The sequence below is a fragment of the Coregonus lavaretus genome (assembly GCF_964263955.1).
Source record: "Coregonus lavaretus genome assembly, chromosome: 28".
Taxonomy (NCBI): domain Eukaryota; kingdom Metazoa; phylum Chordata; class Actinopteri; order Salmoniformes; family Salmonidae; genus Coregonus; species Coregonus lavaretus.
In genome coordinates this window covers 30831590-30856986 of record NC_140015.1, presented here as the reverse complement: position 1 = coordinate 30856986, position 25397 = coordinate 30831590, and the positions used below count along the sequence as shown (strand labels likewise).

The following is a 25397-nucleotide window of genomic DNA, read 5'->3' as shown; positions in this document are numbered from 1 at the left end:
ATCGAACCCACTACCTTGGCGTTACAAGCGCCGTGCTCTACCAGCTGAGCTACAGAGGACCACATCGTTGGACTTTATAGGTACCTCTCAAATAATCGCTTTGTGGTGTTTTTAGCCAATTCTTAATTGACACTAATCATTTTGTCAAACATTTGTTCAAACCAAAAATATTGACTGTCATTCTCCTTTTCCCCCTGCAGTCACGATAGTTAAATATTCCTTTGTCCCCGTTAAAGCATTTTCGCGCTTAAAAAAAACACACTCCCTGTCTTCAGCCCCTCCTTTCGCTTTTTTTTCATCTAATTTTATATGCATCTGCCCACTAACTTTTTTACTTCGAGATGCCCAATAAATTCATACCTCTTCTCCCAAATGGACCCATAAAACATATTTATCCGATCCCTCCCTAACATATATATTTCATCTCCCGTTAATTCTCGGACTTGTTTAGAAGATGTCTTTCCCATCGTGGAACAATAAGAAATCCCTCCCCCCCTTTTTGTTTTTTAAATAATTCACTCCCGAATTATTTCCGTAGGAGCCAATCTCTTAGTGCGCCTCTTGCTTTTGTAATTAACCCTTTAAAATTATTTAACCCCTAACCCAGAGTTTCTATTTAACTCCGGTTTCATGAAAAGAGTAAGTTACCCAATTTCTCACGCGACTTATTTTTTCCCCCACCCCTGAAATAATAATCACGTCTCCCGAGGGATTCAGTCTCACACACATATGACCTTATCATCTGTTAAACTTGTTTGCACAGTTCTAGCAAATGCCCAGTCGCATATATGAACTCCCGACATATCCCTCTCATACGATGATAATTATTTCCCTGTTTATACTGAACATTGCAATTCGTACAATGACAATATTAACTTAGTTTACATTTGTGATTGCAATTCACTACCATGTCATTTTGGACTAGTTTTTTTTTTTGTAATAGCTATTTACCTCTAGGATCAATTGCGGACCCTCCCTGTCGTAATAATTATTACCTTCTTTGACTTTGATAACTAAGTTCAACTCATTTTACCAAAATCCATGAATAAAAATTACTGACCTTTTCCTTGCAGTCTGGATTAAAATGCTTTTTCAAACTTGTTAACGTCTTTATCGTTCATAAAGAGTAATCACCGGCCTGTTTATTAACCTTAACGTGGAAGGCCAGGACTCTCTAACGGATGCTATCACCCGCCCGTGCACGGATTTCGGTGTCTCTAGAACGATAAAGATGTATTAAGATCCGGCTCGAAGGACCAATCTGTCATGTGAATTTTTATCTCTAATTCAACCTAAGCTTGAATCATTACCAGAGGTTGTAAGGCTCTGGTTTTAATCATCAATGATTCAAGGTCCACAACTCACAAGTCTTATCTGTATTTTTATTCATGGCGAGAGCTCTGGGGCCAAAAACACAAACATACTGTTTTTATACCCCTTGACAAACAAAGGCACTATGCTCCTCCCACCTTTAGGTGGCTTTCTTAAACAGTTCCCGCCTTCCCCCTTGAATGGTTAGTAACGCCCCCTCTGTTAGTGGGTTGACACTACATGATAATTCTAACATTTATACTGTGTTTGGGGTGAAATTCTTTAGTCATTATTCTTAAAATCCAAATTAATCTAACAGGACAGTTCTTCCAACATCTTTAATATGCGCCACGGAATTGGATAAGGACGCGCGCAGTTGCATCCCCGATGTCTGTCTTCACTTGTAGCCTGTGAGAAGGACCTGATCACGTGACGGGCATTGGCTAATAAGAATTGAGCTATCTGAGAGAGCCATGTGAGTGAGAGGTGCTTCGGAACACGCAGCCGGGAGAAGGGAATTATAATTATTATATTCAGCCCAAGGGCACAACTGCCACTGGCCACAAAAGGCATGGATTATTTTAGGGGGCAATACGGCCACACAAAGGGGATGCCGTTGGGAAGTTTGAGGCATTATGGGCTCCCGAGTGGCGCAGTGGTCTAAGACACTGCATCTCAGTGCTTGAGGCATCACTACAGACCCCCTGGTTCGATTCCAGGCTGTATCACAACCGGCCGTGATTGGGAGTCCCATAGGGCAGCGCACAATTGGCCCAGCGTCGTCCGGGTTTGGCCGGTGTAGGCCGTCATTGTAAATAAGAATTTGTTCTTAACTGACTTGCCTAGTTAAATAAAGGTAAAATAAAATAAAATAAAAAAATTATCAAGTGCTTGTCAAATTGTGAATGAGAGACTGATGAAGTGTGTACAGCCTGAGCAAAAAAACTAAGCAGAGCTCATGCCTTTCATGTGACTTTTTTCAAATCATCATTAGAGTCATCATCATTAAAAAATCTAAACATACTGTATACAGTGAGGGAAAAAAGTATTTGATCCCCTGCTGATTTTGTATGTTTGCCCACTGACAAAGACATGATCAGTCTATAATTCTAATGGTAGGTTTATTTGAACAGTGAGAGACAGAATAACAACCAAAAAATCTAAATCAAAAATTTTATAAATTGATTTGCATTTTAATGAGGGAAATAAGTATTTGACCCCTCTGCAAAACATGACTTAGTACTTGGTGGCAAAACCCTTGTTGGCAATCACAGAGGTCAGTCGTTTCTTGTAGTTGGCCACCAGGTTTGCACACATCTCAGGAGGGATTTTGTTCCACTCCTCTTTGCAGATCTTCTCCAAGTCAGTAAGGTTTCGAGGCTGACGTTTGGCAACTCGAACCTTCAGCTCCCTCCACAGATTTTCTACGGGATTGAGGTCTGGAGACTGGCTAGGCCACTCCAGGACCTTAATGTGCTTCTTCATGAGCTACTCCTTTGTTGCCTTGGCCGTGTGTTTTGGGTCATTGTCATGCTGGAATACCCATCCACGACCCATTTTGAATGCCCTGGCTGAGGGAAGGAGGTTCTCACCCAAGATTTGACAGTACATGGCCCCGTCCATCGTCCCTTTTGAAGTTGTCCTGTCCCCTTAGCAGAAAAACACCCCCAAAGCATAATGTTTCCACCTCCATGTTTGACGGTGGGGATGGTGTTCTTGGGGTCATAGGCAGCATTCCTCCTCCTCCAAACACGGCGAGTTGAGTTGATGCCAAAGAGCTCGATTTTGGTCTCATCTGACTACAACACTTTCACCCAGTTCTCCTCTGAATCATTCAGATGTTCATTGGCAAACTTCAGACGGCCCTGTATATGTGTTTTCTTGAGCAGGGGAACCTTGCGGGCGCTGCAGGATTTCAGTCCTTCACGTCGTAGTGTGTTACCAATTGTTTTCTTGGTGACTATGGTCCCTGCTGCCTTGAGATCATTGACAAGATCCTCCCGTGTAGTTCTGGGCTGATTCCTCATGATCATTGCAACTCCACGAGGTGAGAGCTTGCATGGAGCCCCAGGCCGAGGGAGATTGACAGTTCTTTTGTGTTTCTTCCATTTGTGAATAATCGCACCAACTGTTGTCACCTTCTCACCAAGCTGCTTGGCGATGGTCTTGTAGCCCATTCCAGCCTTGTGTAGGTCTACAATCTTGTCCCTGACATCCTTGGAGAGCTCTTTGGTCTTGGCCATGGTGGAGAGTTAGGAATCTGATTGATTGATTGCTTCTGTGGACAGGTGTCTTTTATACAGGTAACAAGCTGAGATTAGGAGCACTCCCTTTAAGAGTGTGCTCCTAATCTCAGCTCGTTGCCTGTATAAAAGACACCTGGGAGCCAGAAATCTTTCTGATTGAGAGGGGGTCAAATACTTATTTCCCTCATTAAAATGCAAATCAATTTATACATTTTTGACATGCGTTTTTCTGGATTTTGTTGTTGTTATTCTGTCTCTCACTGTTCAAATAAACCTACCATTAAAATGATAGACTGATCATTTATTTGTCAGTGGGCAAACGTACAAAATCAGCAGGGGATCAAATACTTTTTTCCCTCACTGTAGCCCAACGTTTGTATCACAACTAAAGTTGCATAAATAACTCTAAATTAAGCATATAGGAGTACCTATTTCATTGTTAACCGCTCAACACAGAATAGCCGCATGTGCGTCTCCCTCAAGTCATTTGGAGAAAATATCCTTTCTGTTTTATTCAGTGATGTTCAATTGTGTTCTTCATACTATAAAATAATATAAAATAATGCCACGGAATTCGAAGCAAATGTTGTCTGCTAAATGAACTAGTGTAGCCCACAGCCATATGGCATTGTCAGATCAGGACCTAACATAAGGACAACTCAGTATGGTATTATGTTCTTCAGAAATAGATTACATTTTCTTCATATCATGTTTCTTTAGACCTGTCTGAAATAAATAATGGATTTATTGTGAAGGTGTAGGCTATATTACACAGATTTATTGGACTGAAATGTAGACGTTCCAATGGTCGGCATCAGTGGCTTGTAGGCTATGCGTGGAAGCCAGGAGATGCTAAATGTGTTTATGTTAATTAACGGTCAATTACCGTGAGACCTGCAGTTATTTGCTTGCCAATCAACTGAGACCTGCAGTTATTTGCTTGCCAATCAACTGAGACCTGCAGTTATTTGCTTGCCAATCAACTGAGACCTGCAGTTATTTGCTTGCCAATCAACTGAGACCTGCAGTTATTTGCTTGCCAATCAACTGAGACCTGCAGTTATTTGCTTGCCAATCAACTGAGACCTGCAGTTATTTGCTTGCCAATCAACTGAGACCTGCAGTTATTTGCTTGCCAATCAACTGAGACCTGCAGTTATTTGCTTGCCAATCAACTGAGACCTGCAGTTATTTGCTTGCCAATCAACTGAGACCTGCAGTTATTTGCTTGCCAATCACCGACCGCAACAGCCCAAACTCTGTGTTACTTTTTGTCAGGGAAAAATAAGGGATGAAGGTCATGGTCTGGTCCTTTCCTTCTCCCTTCCATATAGGTCTGGTCCTTTCCTTCTCCCTTCCATATAGGTCTGGTCCTTTCCTTCTCCCTTCCATATAGGTCTGGTCCTTTCCTTCTCCCTTCCATATAGGTCTGGTCCTTTCCTTCTCCCTTCCATATAGGTCTGGTCCTTTCCTTCTCCCTTCCATATAGGTCTGGTCCTTTCCTTCTCCCTTCCATATAGGTCTGGTCCTTTCCTTCTCCCTTCCATATAGGTCTGGTCCTTTCCTTCTCCCTTCCATATAGGTCTGGTCCTTTCCTTCTCCCTTCCATATAGGTCTGGTCCTTTCCTTCTCCCTTCCATATAGGCCTGGTCCTTTCCTTCTCCCTTCCATATAGGCCTGGTCCTTTCCTTCTCCCTTCCATATAGGCCTGGTCCTTTCCTTCTCCCTTCCATATAGGTCTGGTCCTTTCCTTCTCCCTTCCATATAGGTCTGGTCCTTTCCTTCTCCCTTCCATATAGGTCTGGTCCTTTCCTTCTCCCTTCCATATAGGTCTGGTCCTTTCCTTCTCCCTTCCATATAGGTCTGGTCCTTTCCTTCTCCCTTCCATATAGGTCTGGTCCTTTCCTTCTCCCTTCCATATAGGTCTGGTCCTTTCCTTCTCCCTTCCATATAGGTCTGGTCCTTTCCTTCTCCCTTCCATATAGGTCTGGTCCTTTCCTTCTCCCTTCCATATAGGTCTGGTCCTTTCCTTCTCCCTTCCATATAGGTCTGGTCCTTTCCTTCTCCCTTCCATATAGGTCTGGTCCTTTCCTTCTCCCTTCCATATAGGTCTGGTCCTTTCCTTCTCCCTTCCATATAGGTCTGGTCCTTTCCTTCTCCCTTCCATATAGGTCTGGTCCTTTCCTTCTCCCTTCCATATAGGTCTGGTCCTTTCCTTCTCCCTTCCATATAGGTCTGGTCCTTTCCTTCTCCCTTCCATATAGGTCTGGTCCTTTCCTTCTCCCTTCCATATAGGTCTGGTCCTTTCCTTCTCCCTTCCATATAGGTCTGGTCCTTTCCTTCTCCCTTCCATATAGGTCTGGTCCTTTCCTTCTCCCTTCCATATAGGTCTGGTCCTTTCCTTCTCCCTTCCATATAGGTCTGGTCCTTTCCTTCTCCCTTCCATATAGGTCTGGTCCTTTCCTTCTCCCTTCCATATAGGTCTGGTCCTTTCCTTCTCCCTTCCATATAGGTCTGGTCCTTTCCTTCTCCCTTCCATATAGGTCTGGTCCTTTCCTTCTCCCTTCCATATAGGTCTGGTCCTTTCCTTCTCCCTTCCATATAGGTCTGGTCCTTTCCTTCTCCCTTCCATATAGGTCTGGTCCTTTCCTTCTCCCTTCCATTTTCCTCCTCTTTCTCACTCTCCGTCTTTTCCTCTCTCTCCCTGTCTGTCCGCTTTCCAATCCACTTGAGGAGATTACGTGGGGCGTCCCAGTGGAGATAGCAGTGGTTAAGACTTAACAACACTTAATGCTCTGCTGTTCACACACTGGGCCCGAGCAGCTAAACACAGTGTCTTGCTGTTTCCCTTGGCTTCTCATGTTCTGACATGTTGTCAACAGGTTAGCAGAATACTGTCTTTGTGTGCACAGGAAATACTTTATTTGAGTAATATTTAGATTAGAGGCGGTGTGTGTGTGTTCGCATACTGTGTGTGGGTGTGATTGAAATGAGAGAAACAGACACCAAAAGCATCAAAGTCCTTCACATACAGTGGCCTCTCAGTGGTAGACCGTGTGATCTGACGGGTTGGAAAGAGAGGGACGGTAGAGATCATGAACCACTAGTGCTCCACCAGGCCAGAACAGGACACAGCCCCAGAGAGAGGCCCCTGGCCTGGGCATGCCACTCTGCTCTGCGCCCCTGGGCTGGAGGTAGAAAAGCTCTGACTGACTGAGCCATGAGCTAACCTAGAGCTAGCCTAGTCATCATGACTAACTTTTAAACATTTTAACTCTTAGCTTTGCGTTTTGACTCTAAAAACCTCTAGCTGGCTCAGTTTCCTTGTTTTCTGCCAGCCAATACCAGGAGGGAGACTAGGCCTGCATCCCAAATTTCACCCCATTCTATATGTAGTGCACTACTTTTGACCAGGGCTCATAGGGCTCTGATCAAAAGTAGTGGACTATATAGGGAATAGGGTTCCATGTGGGACACACACAGTTCTTTAATCCTGTTTCATAGAGGGATGAATTCAGCACGGTAATTGGTCGACACCAGTGGTAGTAGACTTCTAGACGTCAGCTCAATTATGTCATTATAAAACTTCACTGTTACTGACTGTGTTGAAAAGCCAATAGCGCAAATCCTGTCTGTCACGTTTCCCTTTATTACATTTCCTCTCTCTAAGACAATGCAGAGAACACCCATGGTCCTGTTTGAATAGGCTTAAAATGCATCCTTCCATGACATTAAAATGCATCACACATGACGTGATTGGTGAAATCAACACCAGTAGAAGCCTTGCTCACACCCATCTAAGCAGGTTAGATCATCAGACTACTTCTAGGAAGGAAGGAGGAATGTGTTTTTAACATCCGAAAAGGCCTAGGCCTATGCTACAGTTATCAAACGAGACACATCAATAGCGAGAGATTGGCATGCTACAGGAAACGTGTTACTGTTATCACATGTTTACGTGCTTGGCTACACAACTTTTCTCATGCCCACAGTAATGTTACATAAGCCATGGAGTTTAGGCTAATTAGTGTGGCTTGTTGAGGTAAGGGGACAGGTCACAGCGCAGTCGGACTGAAATATAACCCAAGGCTTAGTGGACAGTGGGTTGGCAGAGTACTGACTCTAGGTCAGTTATAAAACCTGTTTTACATCTCCCATCTAGTTAATCAATCAATTAGGCCTAATTTATTTTATTAAGCTATTTTTATATCAGCAATTGTCACAAGGTGCCCAGCCTAGACCCAAAAGAGCAAGAAAAGCAGAAGTGAAAGCACCAGGAAAGACTCTCTAGAAGGAATAAACCTAGGAAGAAACCTAGATAGGAACCAGGCCCAAAGGGGTGGTTCATCCTTTTCGGGCTGTACTGGTTATTCCCATGGGGTTAGGTGTTGCTCACTGCTCTAGGGGCAACTTCCTACTACTTAGGGTCTTCCTTGGTCCAATGAGCAGGCTTGTTTACTTCCTGCTGTTGTTGACTTCCTATTGTTGACTTCCTGTTGTCTTTTCCAGAGAAGGCCACGGATGGCGGCCTGCAGGCTGAGGACTGGACCCTCAACATGGAGATCTGTGACATCATCAACGAGACGGAGGAAGGGTGAGCTACTGACTACATCACATACACCAACACTTTCCCCTGACTGATTGACTAACTGGCTGAAAGACGGACTAACTGATTGACTAACTGGCTGAAAGATGGACTAACTGATTGACTAACTGGCTGAAAGACGGACTAACTGATTGACTAACTGGCTGAACGACGGACTAACTGACTGAAAGACGGACTAACTGACTGAAAGACGGACTAACTGACTGAAAGACGGACTAACTGACTGAAAGACGGACTAACTGGCTGAAAAACTGACTTACTGGCTGAAAGACGGACTAACTGGCTGAAAAACTGACTTACTGGCTGAAAGACGGACTTACTGGCTGAAAGACGGACTTACTGACTGAAAGACGGACTTACTGGCTGAAAGACGGACTGACTCACTGCTTGCCTTACTGACTGACTGAACAAGTCACTTGCACAAACACAAACCACTTATTACACTCAAAAATAACAAATAGTGTGCACAAATACAATACAACTTTATTGTCCATTAGTTACAGCGAACAACAGACATTTGTCTTCTGCTCTGCTCTCAAACTCCCTACACGGCACACATAACACATACAGTCGAGACAAGCACAGGGTCAAGCTGCAGTGCAGACAGAAGGGAACGAGAAAATGTCATTTTTTACTAATTAGCGTTAACTTCTCTTTTAGCTTAATGAGATGAAAGTTGTTGTTGACTCTCCTGAAATCGGTTGAGTCTGTTGCTGTGGCCATTAGGAACAACTGGAGGGATTCAAACCCTCTACAATTCTTTCCTCTTCCCCGAATCATTCTTCTGCTTCCCCTTTCTCTCTTTTTTCTCTCCCTTTCTGTCTCTCACATTCCTCATGCCCACATGCACTCAAGCTTTGGTACACACACACACACACACACACACACACTCACTCGCAGCCCCAGTCAGTCTATTCTGCTTGACTGAACACTGGACTGTCTTGTGTTCCAGTCACAGTGGTTAACAGGTCAGGTCTGACTGTCTGCTGGCTAGCTGTCTGAAGTCCTGGAAGAACACAAGACTTCAGTACAATTCAGGGAAAAAAATGACCCATGTCTTAATATATATATAAATCAGGTTGAGAGAATGCCAAGAGTGTGCAAAGCTGTCATCAAGGTAAAGGGTGGCTATTTGAAGAATCTCAAATATAAAATATATTTTGATTTGTTTAACACTTTGTGGTTACTAAATGAGTCAATGTGTGTTATTTCATAGTTTTGATGTCTTCACTATTATTCTACAATGTAAAATGTTTTACAAATAAAGAAAAGCTCTTGAATGAGTAGGTGTGTCCAAACGTTTGACTGGTAGTGTACATTTGGAAGGAATGCCAGCTAGCAGCAAGACTAACTTTTGAGGTCAATTATTAGTCCCCCCGCTCACTCTCTTTCCACTAATGCCGCTTATCAGACAGATAAACAGACTGCCTACCTGAAACTTCTGGAAGTGGAACTTTTGACATGAGGTAGCACACACCAGTATTCCCTAAGTTCCTCTCTTTCTATAGTCTGTTCGTGTCTGAAGTCTGAAGGCCTCAACTCCCTCCCATAGGAGCCACTAGTGTCAGTGAGAGAGCATATCAGTGAGAGCCTGACTGTCAGTGAGACTACTGCCTGAGCACCACTCCGTTAATGTTTTATGTACTGCATACACTCAGCCGTGGCTGTCACAGACAGTGATATACACACTCTCATCTCTCCTCTGAAACATCACAGAGCTCCAGAGTTCATTAAGAGGTTCATGGAAGCTCATTACCTCAACTGTAGCACAGAGAGAAAGAGGGAGAGCTTTCTCTATTAAGATTACCTTTGATATTTCTATAAGGCAGGCAGGCAGGCAGGAAGACCGATATACAGGCTCAGATCTATGTGATGCTTTTTTAAAGGCCAATGCAGCTGATTTTATTTCAATGTCAAATCATTTCTGGGTAAAAATTAAGTACAGTGGCTTGCGAAAGTATTCACCCCCCTTGACATTTATTCTATTTTGTTGCCTTACAACCTGGAATTAAAATGGATTTTTGGGGGGTTTGTATCATTTAACATGCCTAACACTTTGAAGATGCAAAATATTTTTGATTGTGAAACAAATAAAACAGAACTTGAGCGTGCATAACTATTCACACCCCCAAAGGCAATACTTTGTAGAGCCACCTTTTGCAGCAATTACAGCTGCAAGTCTCTTGGGGTATGTCTCTATAAGCTTGGCACATCTAGCCACTGGGATTTTTGCCCATTCTTCAAGGCAAAACTGCTCCAGCTCCTTCAAGTTGGATGGGTTCCGCTGGTGTACAGCAATCTTTAAGTCATACCACAGATTCTCAATTGGATTGAAGTCTGGGCTTTGACTAGGCCATTCCAAGACATTTAAATGTTTCCCCTTAAACCACTCGAGTGTTGCTTTAGCAGTATGCTTAGGGTCATTGTCCTGCTGGAAGGTGAACCTCCGTCCCAGTCTCAAATCTCTGGAAGACTGAAACAGGTTTCCCTCAAGAATTTCCCTGTATTTAGCGCCATCCATCATTCCTTCAATTCTGACCAGTTTCCCAGTCCCTGCCGATGAAAAACATCCCCACAGCATGATGCTGCCACCACCATGCTTCACTGTGGGGATGGTGTTCTCGGGGTGATGAGAGGTGTTGGGTCTGCGCCAGACATAGCGTTTTCCTTGATGGCCAAAAAGCTCAATTTTAGTCTCATCTGACCAGAGTACCTTGTTCCATATGTTTGGGGAGTCTCCCACATGCCTTTTGGTGAACACCAAACATGTTTGCTTATTTTTTTCTTTAAGCAATGGCTTTTTTCTGGCAACTCTTCTATAAAGCCCAGCTCTGTGGAGTGTACGGCTTAAAGTGGTCCTATGGACAGATACTCCAATCTCCGCTGTGGAGCTTGGCAGCTCTTTCAGGGTTATCTTTGGTGTCTTTGTTGCCTCTCTGATTAATGCCCTCCTTGCCTGGTCTGTGAGTTTTGGTGGGCGGCCCTCTCTTAGCAGGTTTGTTGTGGTGTCATATTCTTTCAATTTTTTAATTATGGATTTAATGGTGCTCCGTGGGATGTTCAAAGTTTCAGATATTTTTTTATAATCCAACCCTGATCTGTACTTCTCCACAACTTTGTCCCTGACCTGTTTGGAGAGCTCCTTGGTCTTCATGGTGCCGCTTGCTTGGTGGTGCCCCTTGCTTAGTGGTGTTGCAGACTCTGGGGCCTTTCAGAACAGGTGTATATATACTGAGATCATGTGACACTTAGATTGCACACAGCTGGACTTTATTTAACTAATTATGTGACTTCTGAAGGTAATTGGTTGCACCAGATCTTATTTAGAGGCTTCATAGCAAAGGGGGTGAATACATATGCACGCACCACTTTTCCGTTATAATTTTTTTTTATTTGAAAGAAGTTATTTTTTTCATTTCACTTCACCAATTTGGACTATTTTGTGTATGTCCATTACATGAAATCCAAATAAAAATAAAATACAATTACAGGTTGTAATGCAACAAAATAGGACACACGCCAAGGGGGATGAATACTTTTGCAAGGCCCTGTACATTACTGTAGTAATAGTTGTTAATTAAAATGGTAAGAAATAACCAAAAATAGCTTTTTAGCAAAAAACTATTTCTCAAGCAAGACTTTTGCTAGGACTGTATGAGAGCTGGTCTGAGAAAGGGCCTAATGGGGGGGATATGTAACCTGAAAACCAGCTGTTATTGGTTTGGAACTCTTTGTTATTGGTCTATTAACTTATACTGCTTAGTGATTTCACCAGTCAAGCCAAAACTCCACCCATGCAAAACCTACTGATTTAGAAGGTCCTGTGTAAATTTATGTTTTTAACCAGCAACTATAAGGACATAACACTGATCACATTATTTCAAACTTTTACAGTGTTAGTTTTATCAGCTGTTGTACAATATGATATAAAAAACTGAGTTTTGACTGTACTGGGCCTTTGAAGTGTGTGTGTGTGTGTGTGTGTGTGTGTGTGTGTGTTTAGACTGTTAGGTAGTAAACAATGTGTGGTTGTTGCCCCACGGAGGCAAGATATTTACTGCTAGTTGCCTTGTGACATCCCACCTGCACACGACTTCATACAAAATCAACAACACCACAGCTAAGATGGTTTAGGTCAATAAAAACAACGGTGTGAGTTGAGTTGATAGCATGACCAAAGTCCTATGCTAATCCAAGAATGCCATGCATACTTTTACTTGACATTAAGATTAGCTGCTTAACCATATAATTACTTACAGGATGCTATTTAACAGGATCTCTGTGCTTAGCTACGTTTCTGTGTTGTGTTCCTGCAGGCCTAAAGACGCCATCCGAGCACTGAAGAAGAGACTAAGTGGGAACAGGAACTACCGGGAGGTGATGCTAGGATTGACGGTGAGACAGGCTCTACTGAGGTTCCCAACGTGACCCACCTAAATCTTTTCAGATGATAAAGAGGGTGTGTGGTGTTGAAAAGCCTAAAACATGCAGGTTAAATCACTGATCATGTGTGCAAGTGCATCTGGAGACCCACCGGTAGAACCTGACCCCAGACCAATCAAATCAAGCAATCAATCAAATGTATATTATAAAGCCCTTCTTACAGCGGCAGTTGTCACAAAGCACTCAAGACCCACCATTTGGAAAACACTGGATGAGCACACCAGCAGGGACAGAGAGAGAATACGTCCAGATCTAGGCCTAGATCCAAACAATGCTTACTGCCTGAACTTACCCTCAACAACAACCGAGTCTAGGGGAAGCGAAACAAACAAATAGACCTTTCACATTTAGAGCACACTTACCACATTTGCAAACACGCCTGCATGCTTAACTAGGACAGTGCTATTATCTGTTACACTTGTTCTTCAATCCTGAGCTTCAAAAAGCCACCTATACAGACACACACACGTTCATGAATTAGCTGGGATGTATGGGGTAGCACTCGTAATACTTGATCTGTCCAGTATTGTCTGCTGTGTCTTCTCCCTCAGGCGATTTCTCAACTGTTATGTTTTTTTCTCTCTTCCTATTTTATTTTGTTTATGTGGTTCTTGCTTATTTAGCTGCATCCATCCAGCCCTTTGATCTGTGTGCTAGTTAAAAGCTCCTGTATTCCGTGTCAGATGAAAGAAGTCAGATCTTTGTGAATATCTGAGCACACATCTCTTCTTACAGGGAGATTCTCTCTATCATTCTTTCTCTTTCTCTCATCCTGATGTTTTACCTCTCTCTCTCTGCATGTACTGCAGTTTTATGTCTGTGTGTTTCTTGGTTTCTCTGTGTCGTGGTCAGCTAATGGAGGCAAGTATGACAGCACTCCATTCTATCCCAGCTCTGTCTTGAGATTAATAGAGTCAATGAGTAGAATGTTGAAACATGTCTTACTACAGTAACATATGGACCTTCTTTTTGGACCATATGACATGTTCACATGGAACCTTTATAAAGTGATGTTATTCCAGAGAAATAGAATATGAAGACATACCTCCTTTCTTTCTTTCTTTTCTTTCTTTCTTTCTTTCTTTCTTTCTTTCTTTCTTTCTTTCTTCTTTCTTTCTTTCTTTCTTTCTTTCTTTCTTTCTTTCTTTCTTTTCTTTCTTTCTTTCTTTCTTTCTTTCTTTCTTTTTTCTTTTCTTTCTTTCTTTCTTTCTTTCTTTCTTTCTTTCTTTCTTTCTTTCTTTCTTTCTTTCTTTCTTTCTTTCTTTCTTTCTTTCTTTCTTTCTTTCTTTCTTTCTTTCTTTCTTTCTTTCTTTCTTTCTTTCTTTCTTTCTTTCTTTCTTTCTTTCTTTCTTTCTTTCTTTCTTTCTTTCTTTCTTTCTTTCTTTCTTTCTTTCTTTCTTTCTTTCTTTTTCTTTCTTTCTTTCTTTCTTTCTTTCTTTCTTTCTTTCTTTCTTTCTTTCTTTCTTTCTTTCTTTCTTTCTTTCTTTCTTTCTTTCTTTCTTTCTTTCTTTCTTTCTTTCTTTCTTTCTTTCTTTCTTTCTTTCTTTTCTTTCTTTCTTTCTTTCTTTCTTTTCTTTCTTTCTTTAGGTGTTGGAGACGTGTGTAAAGAACTGCGGCCACCGGTTTCACGTCTTCGTGGCTAACCGGGATTTCATTGATGGTGTCCTCGTCAAAATCATCTCCCCCAAAACCAACCCCCCCACCATCGTACAGGAAAAAGTCCTGGCTCTGATCCAGGTACAGCACATAATATCTATCTAAGAAACCCCTAGGTACTTTTCCATCTGAGAGGAGTGGATAGGTATAAGTAACATGGTGAACATTTCACCAAGCCCATCAGAGAGCAAGGTGGAGCTACAACCTCCCATCTCTCACGCATTAGACAGCGCTATAAGAGGCCAGGCTACAGCAGTTATGAAAACCCTACATCCAAAATTAGTCCAGACACCTCAAACAAACCCCTCTAAATACAGTGAGAGGAGGAGAGAGGACACCTTCTACCTGAGCAGCTCCAGGCAGGTAACCAGCGACCGAACACACAAACACACAGGACTGATGTCAGCAACACAACACCTGGGCCCCTCACCATTTGGCCTTCATCTAGCCACTCCTCTCAGATGTCCACCAGTGCCTAGGATGTAGCGGCTAGGGGTTGTTTCCGGACACGGCCTTATTCTGTGTTTGTCTGTGTGTTGCCAGGCCTGGGCGGATGCCTTCAGGAGTAGCCCTGACCTGACGGGGGTGGTCCATATTTATGAGGAGCTGAAGAGGAAAGGCATTGAGTTCCCCATGGCTGACCTGGACGCTCTGTCACCCATCCACACACCACATAGGGTGAGACCCAACACGCACACACACACACACACACACCACAGAGGGTGAGACCCAACACGCACACACACACATCACACCACAGAGGGTGAGACCCAACATGCACACACACACACACACACACACACCACAGAGGGTGAGACCCAACACGCACACACACACACACACACCACAGAGGGTGAGACCCAACACGCACACACACACACACACCACAGAGGGTGAGACCCAACACGCACACACACACATCACACCACAGAGGGTGAGACCCAACACGCACACACACACACACCACAGAGGGTGAGACCCAACACGCACACACACACACACACCACAGAGGGTGAGACCCAACACGCACACACACACACACACCACAGAGGGTGAGACCCAACACGCACACACACATCACACCACAGAGGGTGAGACCCAACACACACACACACATCACACCACAGAGGGTGAGACCCAACACACACATACACATCACACCACAGAGGGTGAGACCCAACACACACACACATCACACCACAGAGGGTGAGACCCAACACACACACACACATCACACCACAGAGGGTGAGACCCAACACGCACACGCATATATGAACGCATGCTACAGAGGGTGCCACAAACACACACAAGCATGCACGCACCCACGCTACAGAGATAAAATAATCTGAAGCAGTGACCATACTGCCGTAGTAGCAGCACTGTACTAACTAACTTCATGTTGTGTTCTCTCTACAGGGTCTACCAGAGGTGGACCCGGCTGTACTAAAGTACAAAGCACCCGTCCAGCCCCACGCTGCAGCAACAGCCACAGCTACAGCCACCCTCCCCAAGCCTGCAGCCGCCCCGGCTCCAGCCCCAGCCCCCGCCGCTCTCACCCCCGTCCTACAGATACCACACATCCCCAACGTACAGGGCCCCATCACCGCCAACCCTGAACAGGTGAGGATAAAGATGGCCTCTGAAGGCTAATGTTAAACTACTACCAGGGTCATGTTCATTAGGCCCAAAACGGAAGAAAACAGACTGGAACAGAGGGAGGGGGTGGCTACCTAGACGTTGCCCAATAAGAAACCAAGTATCGCCTGTCCTGAGGGTTGCGTCGAAGAACTTGATATGCATAATATGGGGGTGCATCTCACTAGTGTTAAGGTGCTTCCTCTTCTCTCCTCCTCTTCCCCTCCTCTCCTCTCCTCTTCTTCCCTTACTCTCCTTCAATTGCCCACTGCACTGGAATGACATATGTGAGAACCATATGGCACTTGTTTTCACCTATCAAGTTCTAATAGATTAGTGAGGATGAAGGAAAGGATATTAGAAGATGAGGAGGAAGCCACTTTGACAATTGAGACGCATCCTGTAGGCCTTTATGCACAATCTTGGGCCCTCTTTGAAAACTGTCAACATACTGCCTTCCTTCCTCCCCTCCTTGGAGTTATCATTTACATTTACATTTTAGTCATTTAGCAGACGCTCTTATCCAGAGCGACATACAGTTAGTGAGTTTATCACTGATGTAACATACTGAGATAGGCGAAAGCAAGGGTGCCTCCACTTAGCTTTGATCAGATCAGGGAAGACTTTCTCTCTCTGACCCTTGACCCCTGTGTGTCCTCCTCAGATCGCCCGGCTGCGCAGTGAACTGGACATTGTGAGGGGAAACACCAAAGTGATGTCAGAGATGCTGACGGAGATGGTGCCTGGACAGGAGGACTCCTCGGACCTGGAACTCCTTCAGGTCAGAATATAAACTACACCCAGCATAGAAATACAATTACAGAACATTGACTTGAATGGGGATGCCGTTCTAGTAATTATATTTCTAAAACTCCAGGTCAGATACTACATCCCCCATAGAAATAGAATTACAACACAACATTGACTTGAATGGGGATGTCCATTCTAGTAATTATATTTATCTGACGCCCTTATACTACAAAAAATATATCACTGTATTGGTCCAAACTGTGGAAGCTTTTCATCATGGAGAATTTGAGACAGCTGTGTACTGCACGCAAAAAATTAATAAAAGGAATTCACCAGTAGCGCTCCATCTGTTTTTAGTTTTTATTTTACCCCTAAATACAAGTATAAACCTTCCCTGCTGTAGTCACCCTGCTGCTCAACTGAAATGTGTTGGAACTCATTTATCCCACTAGGGGGAGTCGTACCATCATAGTACCACCACTCTACATTTTACATTTACATTTTAGTCATTTAGCAGACACTCTTATCCAGAGCGACTTACAGTTAGTGAGTGCATACATTTTCATACTGGACCCCCATGGGAAACGAACCCACAACCCTGGCGTTGCAAGCACCATACTCTACCAACTGAGCTACAGGGGACTCTAGAGGGAGTAGTATCACCATAGTACCACCACTCTAGAGGGAGTAGTATCACCATAGTACCACCACTCTAGAGGGAGTAGTATCACCATAGTACCACCATAGTACCACCACTCTAGAGGGAGTAGTATCACCATAGTACCACCATAGTACCACCACTCTAGAGGGAGTAGTACCACCATAGTACCACCACTATAGGGGGAGTAGTATCACCATAGTACCACCATAGTACCACCACTCTAGAGGGAGTAGTACCACCATAGTACCACCACTATAGGGGGAGTAGTACCACCATAGTACCACCACTCTAGAGGGAGTAGTACCACCACTCTAGAGGGAGTAGTACCACCATACTACCACCACTCTAGAGGGAGTAGTACCACCATAGTACCACCACTCTAGAGGGAGTAGTACCACCACTCTAGAGGGAGTAGTACCACCATAGTACCACCACTCTAGAGGGAATAGTACCACCACTCTAGAGGGAGAAGTATCACCATAGTACCACCACTCTAGAGGGAGTAGTACCACCATAGTACCACCACTATAGGGGGAGTAGTATCACCATAGGACCACCACTCTAGAGGGAGTAGTATCACCATAGGACCACCACTCTAGAGGGAGTAGTATCACCATAGGACCACCACTCTAGAGGGAGTAGTACCACCACTCTAGAGGGAGTAGTATCACCATAGTACCACCACTCTAGAGGGAATAGTACCACCACTCTAGAGGGAGTAGTATCACCATAGTACCACCACTCTAGAGGGAGTAGTATCACCATAGGACCACCACTCTAGAGGGAGTAGTACCACCACTATAGGGGGAGAAGTATCACCATAGGACCACCACTCTAGAGGGAGTACTACCACCATACTACCACCACTCTAGAGGGAGTAGTATCACCATAGTACCACCACTCTAGAGGGAGTAGTACCACCACTCTAGAGGGAGTAGTATCACCATAGTACCACCACTCTAGGGGTGAGGAGGAGTGAATGCTAAATATTACTGTACTGTACTTTCTTAAGTGACAGTTGGTGTAGGGTGAAGTTGCCCCTAGATGCTGATCTTGGGTCAGTTTAGCATTTAATTGGTTGAGGTGAAGCTGATCCTAGATCTGTACCTAGGGCTCGATTCAAACTGCAACACCGAAGTTTTTTGTATTTTACCTTTATTTAACTAGGCAAGTCAGTTAAGAACAAATTCTTATTTACAATGACGGCCTACACCGGCCAAACCCGGACGACGCTGGGCCAATTGTGCGCCGCCCTATGGGACTCCCAATCACGGCCGGTTGTGATACAGCCTGGAATCGAACCAGGGGGTCTGTAGTGACGCCTCAAGCACTGAGATGCAGTGCCTTAGACCACTGCGCCACTTGGGAGCCCAAGCATGCTTGAAATTTTAAAGGTAGTTTCCGATTGAGCCGACATGCAGCGTTTACCGTGAATGCAGTCTCCGTGAACGCGGGAAGATTGCCTTGAAATTTCAATCGCGCTGTAGCTCTGAACTTTCGGCGATACGGATTGAATCGAGCCCCTATAGGGGAAACTTCACTCCGCAGCGTGACAGACCACTGCCTGTGGTCAAATTCCAAGAACTGACCACTAAGCACGCTCTCAGAACCTCAAAGAGAATGTAAGCTTCAGTGTTTTAATTAAATCCCCTACAGAATCCGGGTCTTGTGACACATACCACATAACCACTAGGCTTGATAAAGCAGAGCTGGCTGAGCTGTAGCGTTTCAGTATTGCTCCAAGCACTGAACCAATAGACTAGAATCAATGTGGTTCTCAATTAAGCAAAGGTGGGTCGTATTCATTAGGCACCAATGGAAGAAAACATATTGAAACAGGGAGGGACTACCTGAAACACACATTTTTGCTACGTTGTGCCCCAATGAATACGACACTGGATACCCTTTGTATTTCAGACTGAGGGTGTGATAGATAGGTATTTGAATCAGGTGACCTTTCCACTGTTTTGTGAGGTGACTTTAGGTAATACAGTTAAACTGTGATTCAAAAAATGTAATGTAAGTGTTGTGATTTCTCTTACTCAGTAACACAACTGAGTCTAATTATGGACATTTATGGCTATTGGCTAGCTAGAGACCTGTTTTAGGGAATTCTAGTCATCGACCTTCTGAGTGACAGACAGACTCTCACCTTTCCATCAGTGATGCCCTGTCCTCACCCTGTGTGTGTGTGTGTGTGTGTGTGTGTGTGTGTGTGTGTGTAGGAGCTGAACAGGACGTGCAGGGCCATGCAGCAGCGGGTGGTGGAGCTGATCTCCCGGGTCTCCAACGAGGAGGTGACAGAGGAGCTGCTGCACGTCAACGACGACCTCAACAACATCTTCCTACGATACGAGAGGTAACACACACACATGGGCATGACAATACACACAAACACACACAATTTAGCTTACCTGACTTCTTACGCTTACAGCTACACAAAGCCCACTGGTGAACGAGGATATCTACTCTGTGACATAATGTTGGCATGTAGAGCACATAGTTCCAGCAGGCCCTACCTACAAGAACAAAGTTAAACATCTTAGGCCTTGGGGACCTATCTGGAGCACACACTTCTATTAAACATTTGATGGCCTCAAAAAGTCAAAGCGTTCCTTTCATGTTTGTTTTTTAGAGATGAAAGAAATGTAAATGTATGATTCATGCCGATGCCTACGTGTTCGTTACGTTGAACTCAGAGGACTTGTCTTGTTGTGTGTTGCAGGTATGAGAGGTACCGGTCGGGTAGAGCGGCTCAGAATAACGGGGTGAGTTATCTTACTGCATCTATGAACAACTCAACAGGAGTGGATATACAGGGCCTTGCAAAAGTATTCATCCGCCTTGGCGTTTGTGCTATTTTGTTGCATTACAACCTGTAATTCAAATTGATTTTTATTTGGATTACATGTAATGGACATACACAAAATAGTCCAAATTGGTGAAGTGAAATAAAAAAAATTACTTGTTTCAAAAAATCCTAAAAAATAAATTACGGAAAAGTGGTGCGTGCATATGTATTCACCCCCTTTGCTATGAAGCCCCTAAATAAGATCTGGTGCAACCAATTACCTTCAGAAGTCACATAATTAGTTAAATAAAGTCCACCTGTGTGCAATCTAAGTGTCACATGATCTGCCACATGATCTCAGTATATATACACCTGTTCTGAAAGGCCCCAGAGTCTGCAACACCATTAAGCAAGGGGCACCACCAAGCAAGCGGCACCATGAAGACCAAGGAGCTCTCCAAACAGGTCAGGGACAAAGTTGTGGAGAAGTACAGATCAGGGTTGGGTTATAAAACAATATCTGAAACTTTGAACATCCCACGGAGCACCATTTAAATCCAATATTAAAAAATGGAACGAATATGGCACCACAACAAACCTTCCAAGAGAGGGCCGCCCACCAAAACTCACAGACCAGGCAAGGAGGGTATTAATCAGAGAGGCAACAAAGACACCAAAGATAACCCTACAGGAGCTGCACATTTCCACAGCGGAGATTGGAGTATCTGTCCATAGGACCACTTTAAGCCGTACACTCCACAGAGCTTTTATGGAAGAGTGGCCAGAAAAAAGCCATTGCTTAAAGAAAAAAATAAGCAAACACGTTTGGTGTTTGCCAAAAGGCATGTGGGAGACTCCCCAAACATATGGAAGAAGGTACTCTGGTCAGATGAGACTAAAATTGAGCTTTTTGGCCATCAAGGAAAACGCTATGTCTGGCGCAGACCCAACACCTCTCATCACCCCGAGAACACCATCCCCACAGTGAATCATGGTGGTGGCAGCATCATGCTGTGGGGATGTTGTTCATCGGCAGGGACTGCGAAAACTGGTCAGAATTGAAGGAATGATGGATGGAGCTAAATACAGGGAAATTCTTGAGGGAAACCTGTTTCAGTCTTCCAGAGATTTCAAACTGGGACGGAGGTTCACCTTCCAGCAGGACAATGACGCTAAGCATACTGCTAAAGCAACACTCGAGTAGTTTAAGGGGAAACATTTAAATGTTTTGGAATGGCCTAGTCAAAGCCCAGACCTCAATCCAATTGAGAATCTGTGGTATGACTTATAGATTTCTCTACACCAGCGGAACCCATCCAACTTGAAGGAGCTGGAGCAGTTTTGCCTTGAAGAATGGGGAAAAATCCCAGTGGCTAGATGTGCCAAGCGTATAGAGACATACCCCAAGAGACTTGCAGCTGTAATTGCTGCAAAAGGTGGCTCTACAAAGTATTGATTTTGGGGGGGTGAATATTTATGCATGCTCAAGTTTTCTATTTTTTTGTTTTATTTCTTGTTTGTTTCACCAAAAAAAACATTTTGCATCTTCAAAGTGGTAGGCATGTTGTGTAAATCAAATGATACAAACCCCCCAAAAATCCATTTTAATTCCAGGTTGTAAGGCAACAAAATAGGAAAAATGCCAAGGGGGGTGAATACTTTCGCAAGCCACTGTACATGTTACTATCTGTCAGTTTGTTGTGATTACCACAATGCTCTACCCACACAATCACACATGCTTACTTTACACACTCACTCACAACACACACACTTCAACACACACACACTTCCACATTTCCACACTCATCACATACGCTGCTGTTACTGTCTATTATCTATCCTGTTGCCTAGTCACTTTATCCCTACATATACAGTGGGGAAAAAAAGTATTTAGTCAGCCACCAATTGTGCAAGTTCTCCCACTTAAAAAGATGAGAGAGGCCTGTAATTTTCATCATAGGTACACGTCAACTATGACAGACAAAATGAGAATTTTTTTTCCAGAAAATCACATTGTAGGATTTTTTATGAATTTATTTGCAAATTATGGTGGAAAATAAGTATTTGGTCAATAACAAAAGTTTCTCAATACTTTGTTATATACCCTTTGTTGGCAATGACACAGGTCAAACGTTTTCTGTAAGTCTTCACAAGGTTTTCACACACTGTTGCTGGTATTTTGGCCCATTCCTCCATGCAGATCTCCTCTAGAGCAGTGATGTTTTGGGGCTGTCGCTGGGCAACACGGACTTTCAACTCCCTCCAAAGATTTTCTATGGGGTTGAGATCTGGAGACTGGCTAGGCCACTCCAGGACCTTGAAATGCTTCTTACGAAGCCACTCCTTCGTTGCCCGGGCGGTGTGTTTGGGATCATTGTCATGCTGAAAGACCCAGCCACGTTTCATCTTCAATGCCCTTGCTGATGGAACGAGGTTTTCACTCAAAATCTCACGATACATGGCCCCATTCATTCTTTCCTTTACACGGATCAGTCGTCCTGGTCCCTTTGCAGAAAAACAGCCCCAAAGCATGATGTTTCCACCCCCATGCTTCACAGTAGGTATGGTGTTCTTTGGATGCAACTCAGCATTCTTTGTCCTCCAAACACGACGAGTTGAGTTTTTACCAAAAAGTTATATTTTGGTTTCATCTGACCATATGACATTCTCCCAATCCTCTTCTGGATCATCCAAATGCACTCTAGCAATCTTCAGACGGGCCTGGACATGTACTGGCTTAAGCAGGGGGACACGTCTGAAACTGCAGGATTTGAGTCCCTGGCGGCGTAGTGTGTTACTGATGGTAGGCTTTGTTACTTTGGTCCCAGCTCTCTGCAGGTCATTCACTAGGTCCCCCCGTGTGGTTCTGGGATTTTTGCTCACCGTTCTTGTGATCATTTTGACCCCACGGGGTGAGATCTTGCGTGGAGCCCCAGATCGAGGGAGATTATCAGTGGTCTTGTATGTCTTCCATTTCCTAATAATTGCTCCCACAGTTGATTTCTTCAAACCAAGCTGCTTACCTATTGCAGATTCAGTCTTCCCAGCCTGGTGCAGGTCTACAATTTTGTTTCTGGTGTCCTTTGACAGCTCTTAGGTCTTGGCCATAGTGGAGTTTGGAGTGTGACTGTTTGAGGTTGTGGACAGGTGTCTTTTATACTGATAACAAGTTCAAACAGGTGCCATTAATACAGGTAACGAGTGGAGGACAGAGGAGCCTCTTAAAGAAGAAGTTACAGGTCTGTGAGAGCCAGAAATCTTGCTTGTTTGTAGGTGACCAAATACTTATTTTCCACCATAATTTGCAAATAAATTCATAAAAAATCCTACAATGTGATTTTCTGGATTTTCTTTTCTCAATTTGTCTGTCATAGTTGACGTGTACCTATGATGAAAATTACAGGCCTCTCTCATCTTTTTAAGTGGGAGAACTTGCACAATTGGTGGCTGACTAAATACTTTTTTCCCCCACTGTATGTACATATCTACCTCAATTACCTCGTACCCCTGCACATTGACTGGGTACTGCTACCCCATGTAAATAGCCAAGCTGTCATTACTCATTGTGGATTTATTCCTCGTGCCATCATTTTTAAATATTATTATAATATATTTTTTTATTGTATTCTGCATTGTTGGGAAGGGGCCGTAAGTAAGCATTTCACTGTTAGTCTACACATGTTGTTTACGAAGCATGTGACAAATAACATTTGATTTGATTATGTCTGATTTGTTTCAGTGCATTTTCAATGTGATATGATTTAGATTGTCAATGTTTGTGACTGATTTGCTGCATGTATAGCAGTTTTATGTCTCTGTGTGTTTCTCTGTTTCTTTGTGTCGTGGTCAGCTAATGGAGGCAAGTATGACAGCACTCCATTCTATCCCAGCTCTGTCTTGAGATGAATAGAGTCAATAAGGAAAATGTTGAAACATGTCTTACTACAGTAAGACCAAATGACATGTTCACATGGAACCTTTTATATAGTGGTGTTGTTCCAGAGAACTAGAATATGAAGTCATTCTGTGTTCCAATGGCACGTTGTGTTTGCTAATCCAAGTTTATCATTTTAAAAGGCTAATTGATCATTAGAAAACCCTTTTGCAATTATGTTAGCACAGCTGAAAACTGTTGTGCTGATTTAAATAAGCAATAAAACTGGCCTTTCCATGCGAGAAATTGCCAAGAAACTGAAGATCTCGTACAACGCTGTGTACTACTCCCTTCACAGAACAGTGCAAACTGGCTCTAACCAGAATAGAAAGAGGAATAGTTAAATTAAATAGTACCCGCAATACACCAGTCTCAACGTCAACAGTGAAGAGGCGACTCCGGGATGCTGACCTTCTAGGCAGAGTTGCAAAGAAAAAGCCATATCTCAGACTGGCCAATAAAAATAAAAGATTAAGATGGGCAGACTGAGATATGGCTTTTTCTTTGCAACTCTGCCTAGAAGGTCAGTTTGCACTGTTCTGTGAAGGGAGTAGTACACAGCGTTGTACGAGATCTTCAGTTTCTTGGCAATTTCTCGCATGGAATAGCCTTAATTTCTCAGAACAAGAATAGACTGACGAGTTTCAGAAGAAAGTTATTTGTTTCTGGCCATTTTGAGCCTGTAATCGAACCCACAATTGCTGATGCTCCAGATACTCAACTAGTCTCAAGAAGGCCAGTTTTATTGCTTCTTTAAATCAGCACAACAGTTTTCAGCTGTGCTAACATAATTGCAAAAGGGTTTTCTAATGATCAATTAGCCTTTTCAAATTATAAACTTGGATTAGCAAACACAACGTGCCACTGGAACACAGGACTGATGGTTGCTGATAATGGGCCTCTGTACGCCTATGTAGACCATAAAAAATCAGCAGTTTCCAGCTACAATAGCCTTTTACAACATTAACAATGTCTACACTGTATTTCTGATCAATTTGATGTTATTTTAATGGACAAAAAAATTGCTTTTCTTTTGAAAACAAGGACATTTCTAAGTGACCCCAAACTTTTGAACGGTAGTATATGTATATACATTGGGGAGAACAAGTATTTGATACACTGCCGATTTTTGCAGGTTTTCCTACTTACAAAGCATGTAGAGGTCTGTAATTGTTATCATAGGTACACTTCAACTGTGAGAGACGGAATCTAAAACAAAAATCCAGAAAATCACATTGTATGATTTTTAAGTAATTAATTTGCATTTTATTGCATGACATAAGTATTTGATACATCAGAAAAGCAGAACTTAATATTTGGTAGAGAAACCTTTGTTTGCAATTACAGAGATCATACGTTTCCTG

General features: G+C 43.4%; 1 protein-coding gene across 1 annotated transcript in view; it reads left to right on the top strand.

Moving 5' to 3' along the window:
* Positions 1-25397, top strand: part of LOC311103656 (TOM1-like protein 2) — a 57212-nt gene that overhangs the window by 13356 nt on the left and 18459 nt on the right. The window contains exons 2-9 of the mRNA XM_084145267.1: positions 8067-8151; positions 12480-12558; positions 14194-14343; positions 14806-14940; positions 15679-15882; positions 16562-16678; positions 19534-19667; positions 20034-20076. Coding sequence (XP_084001393.1) covers positions 8067-8151; positions 12480-12558; positions 14194-14343; positions 14806-14940; positions 15679-15882; positions 16562-16678; positions 19534-19667; positions 20034-20076 — 947 coding nt within the window. The remainder of the gene's footprint in view (positions 1-8066; positions 8152-12479; positions 12559-14193; positions 14344-14805; positions 14941-15678; positions 15883-16561; positions 16679-19533; positions 19668-20033; positions 20077-25397) is intronic.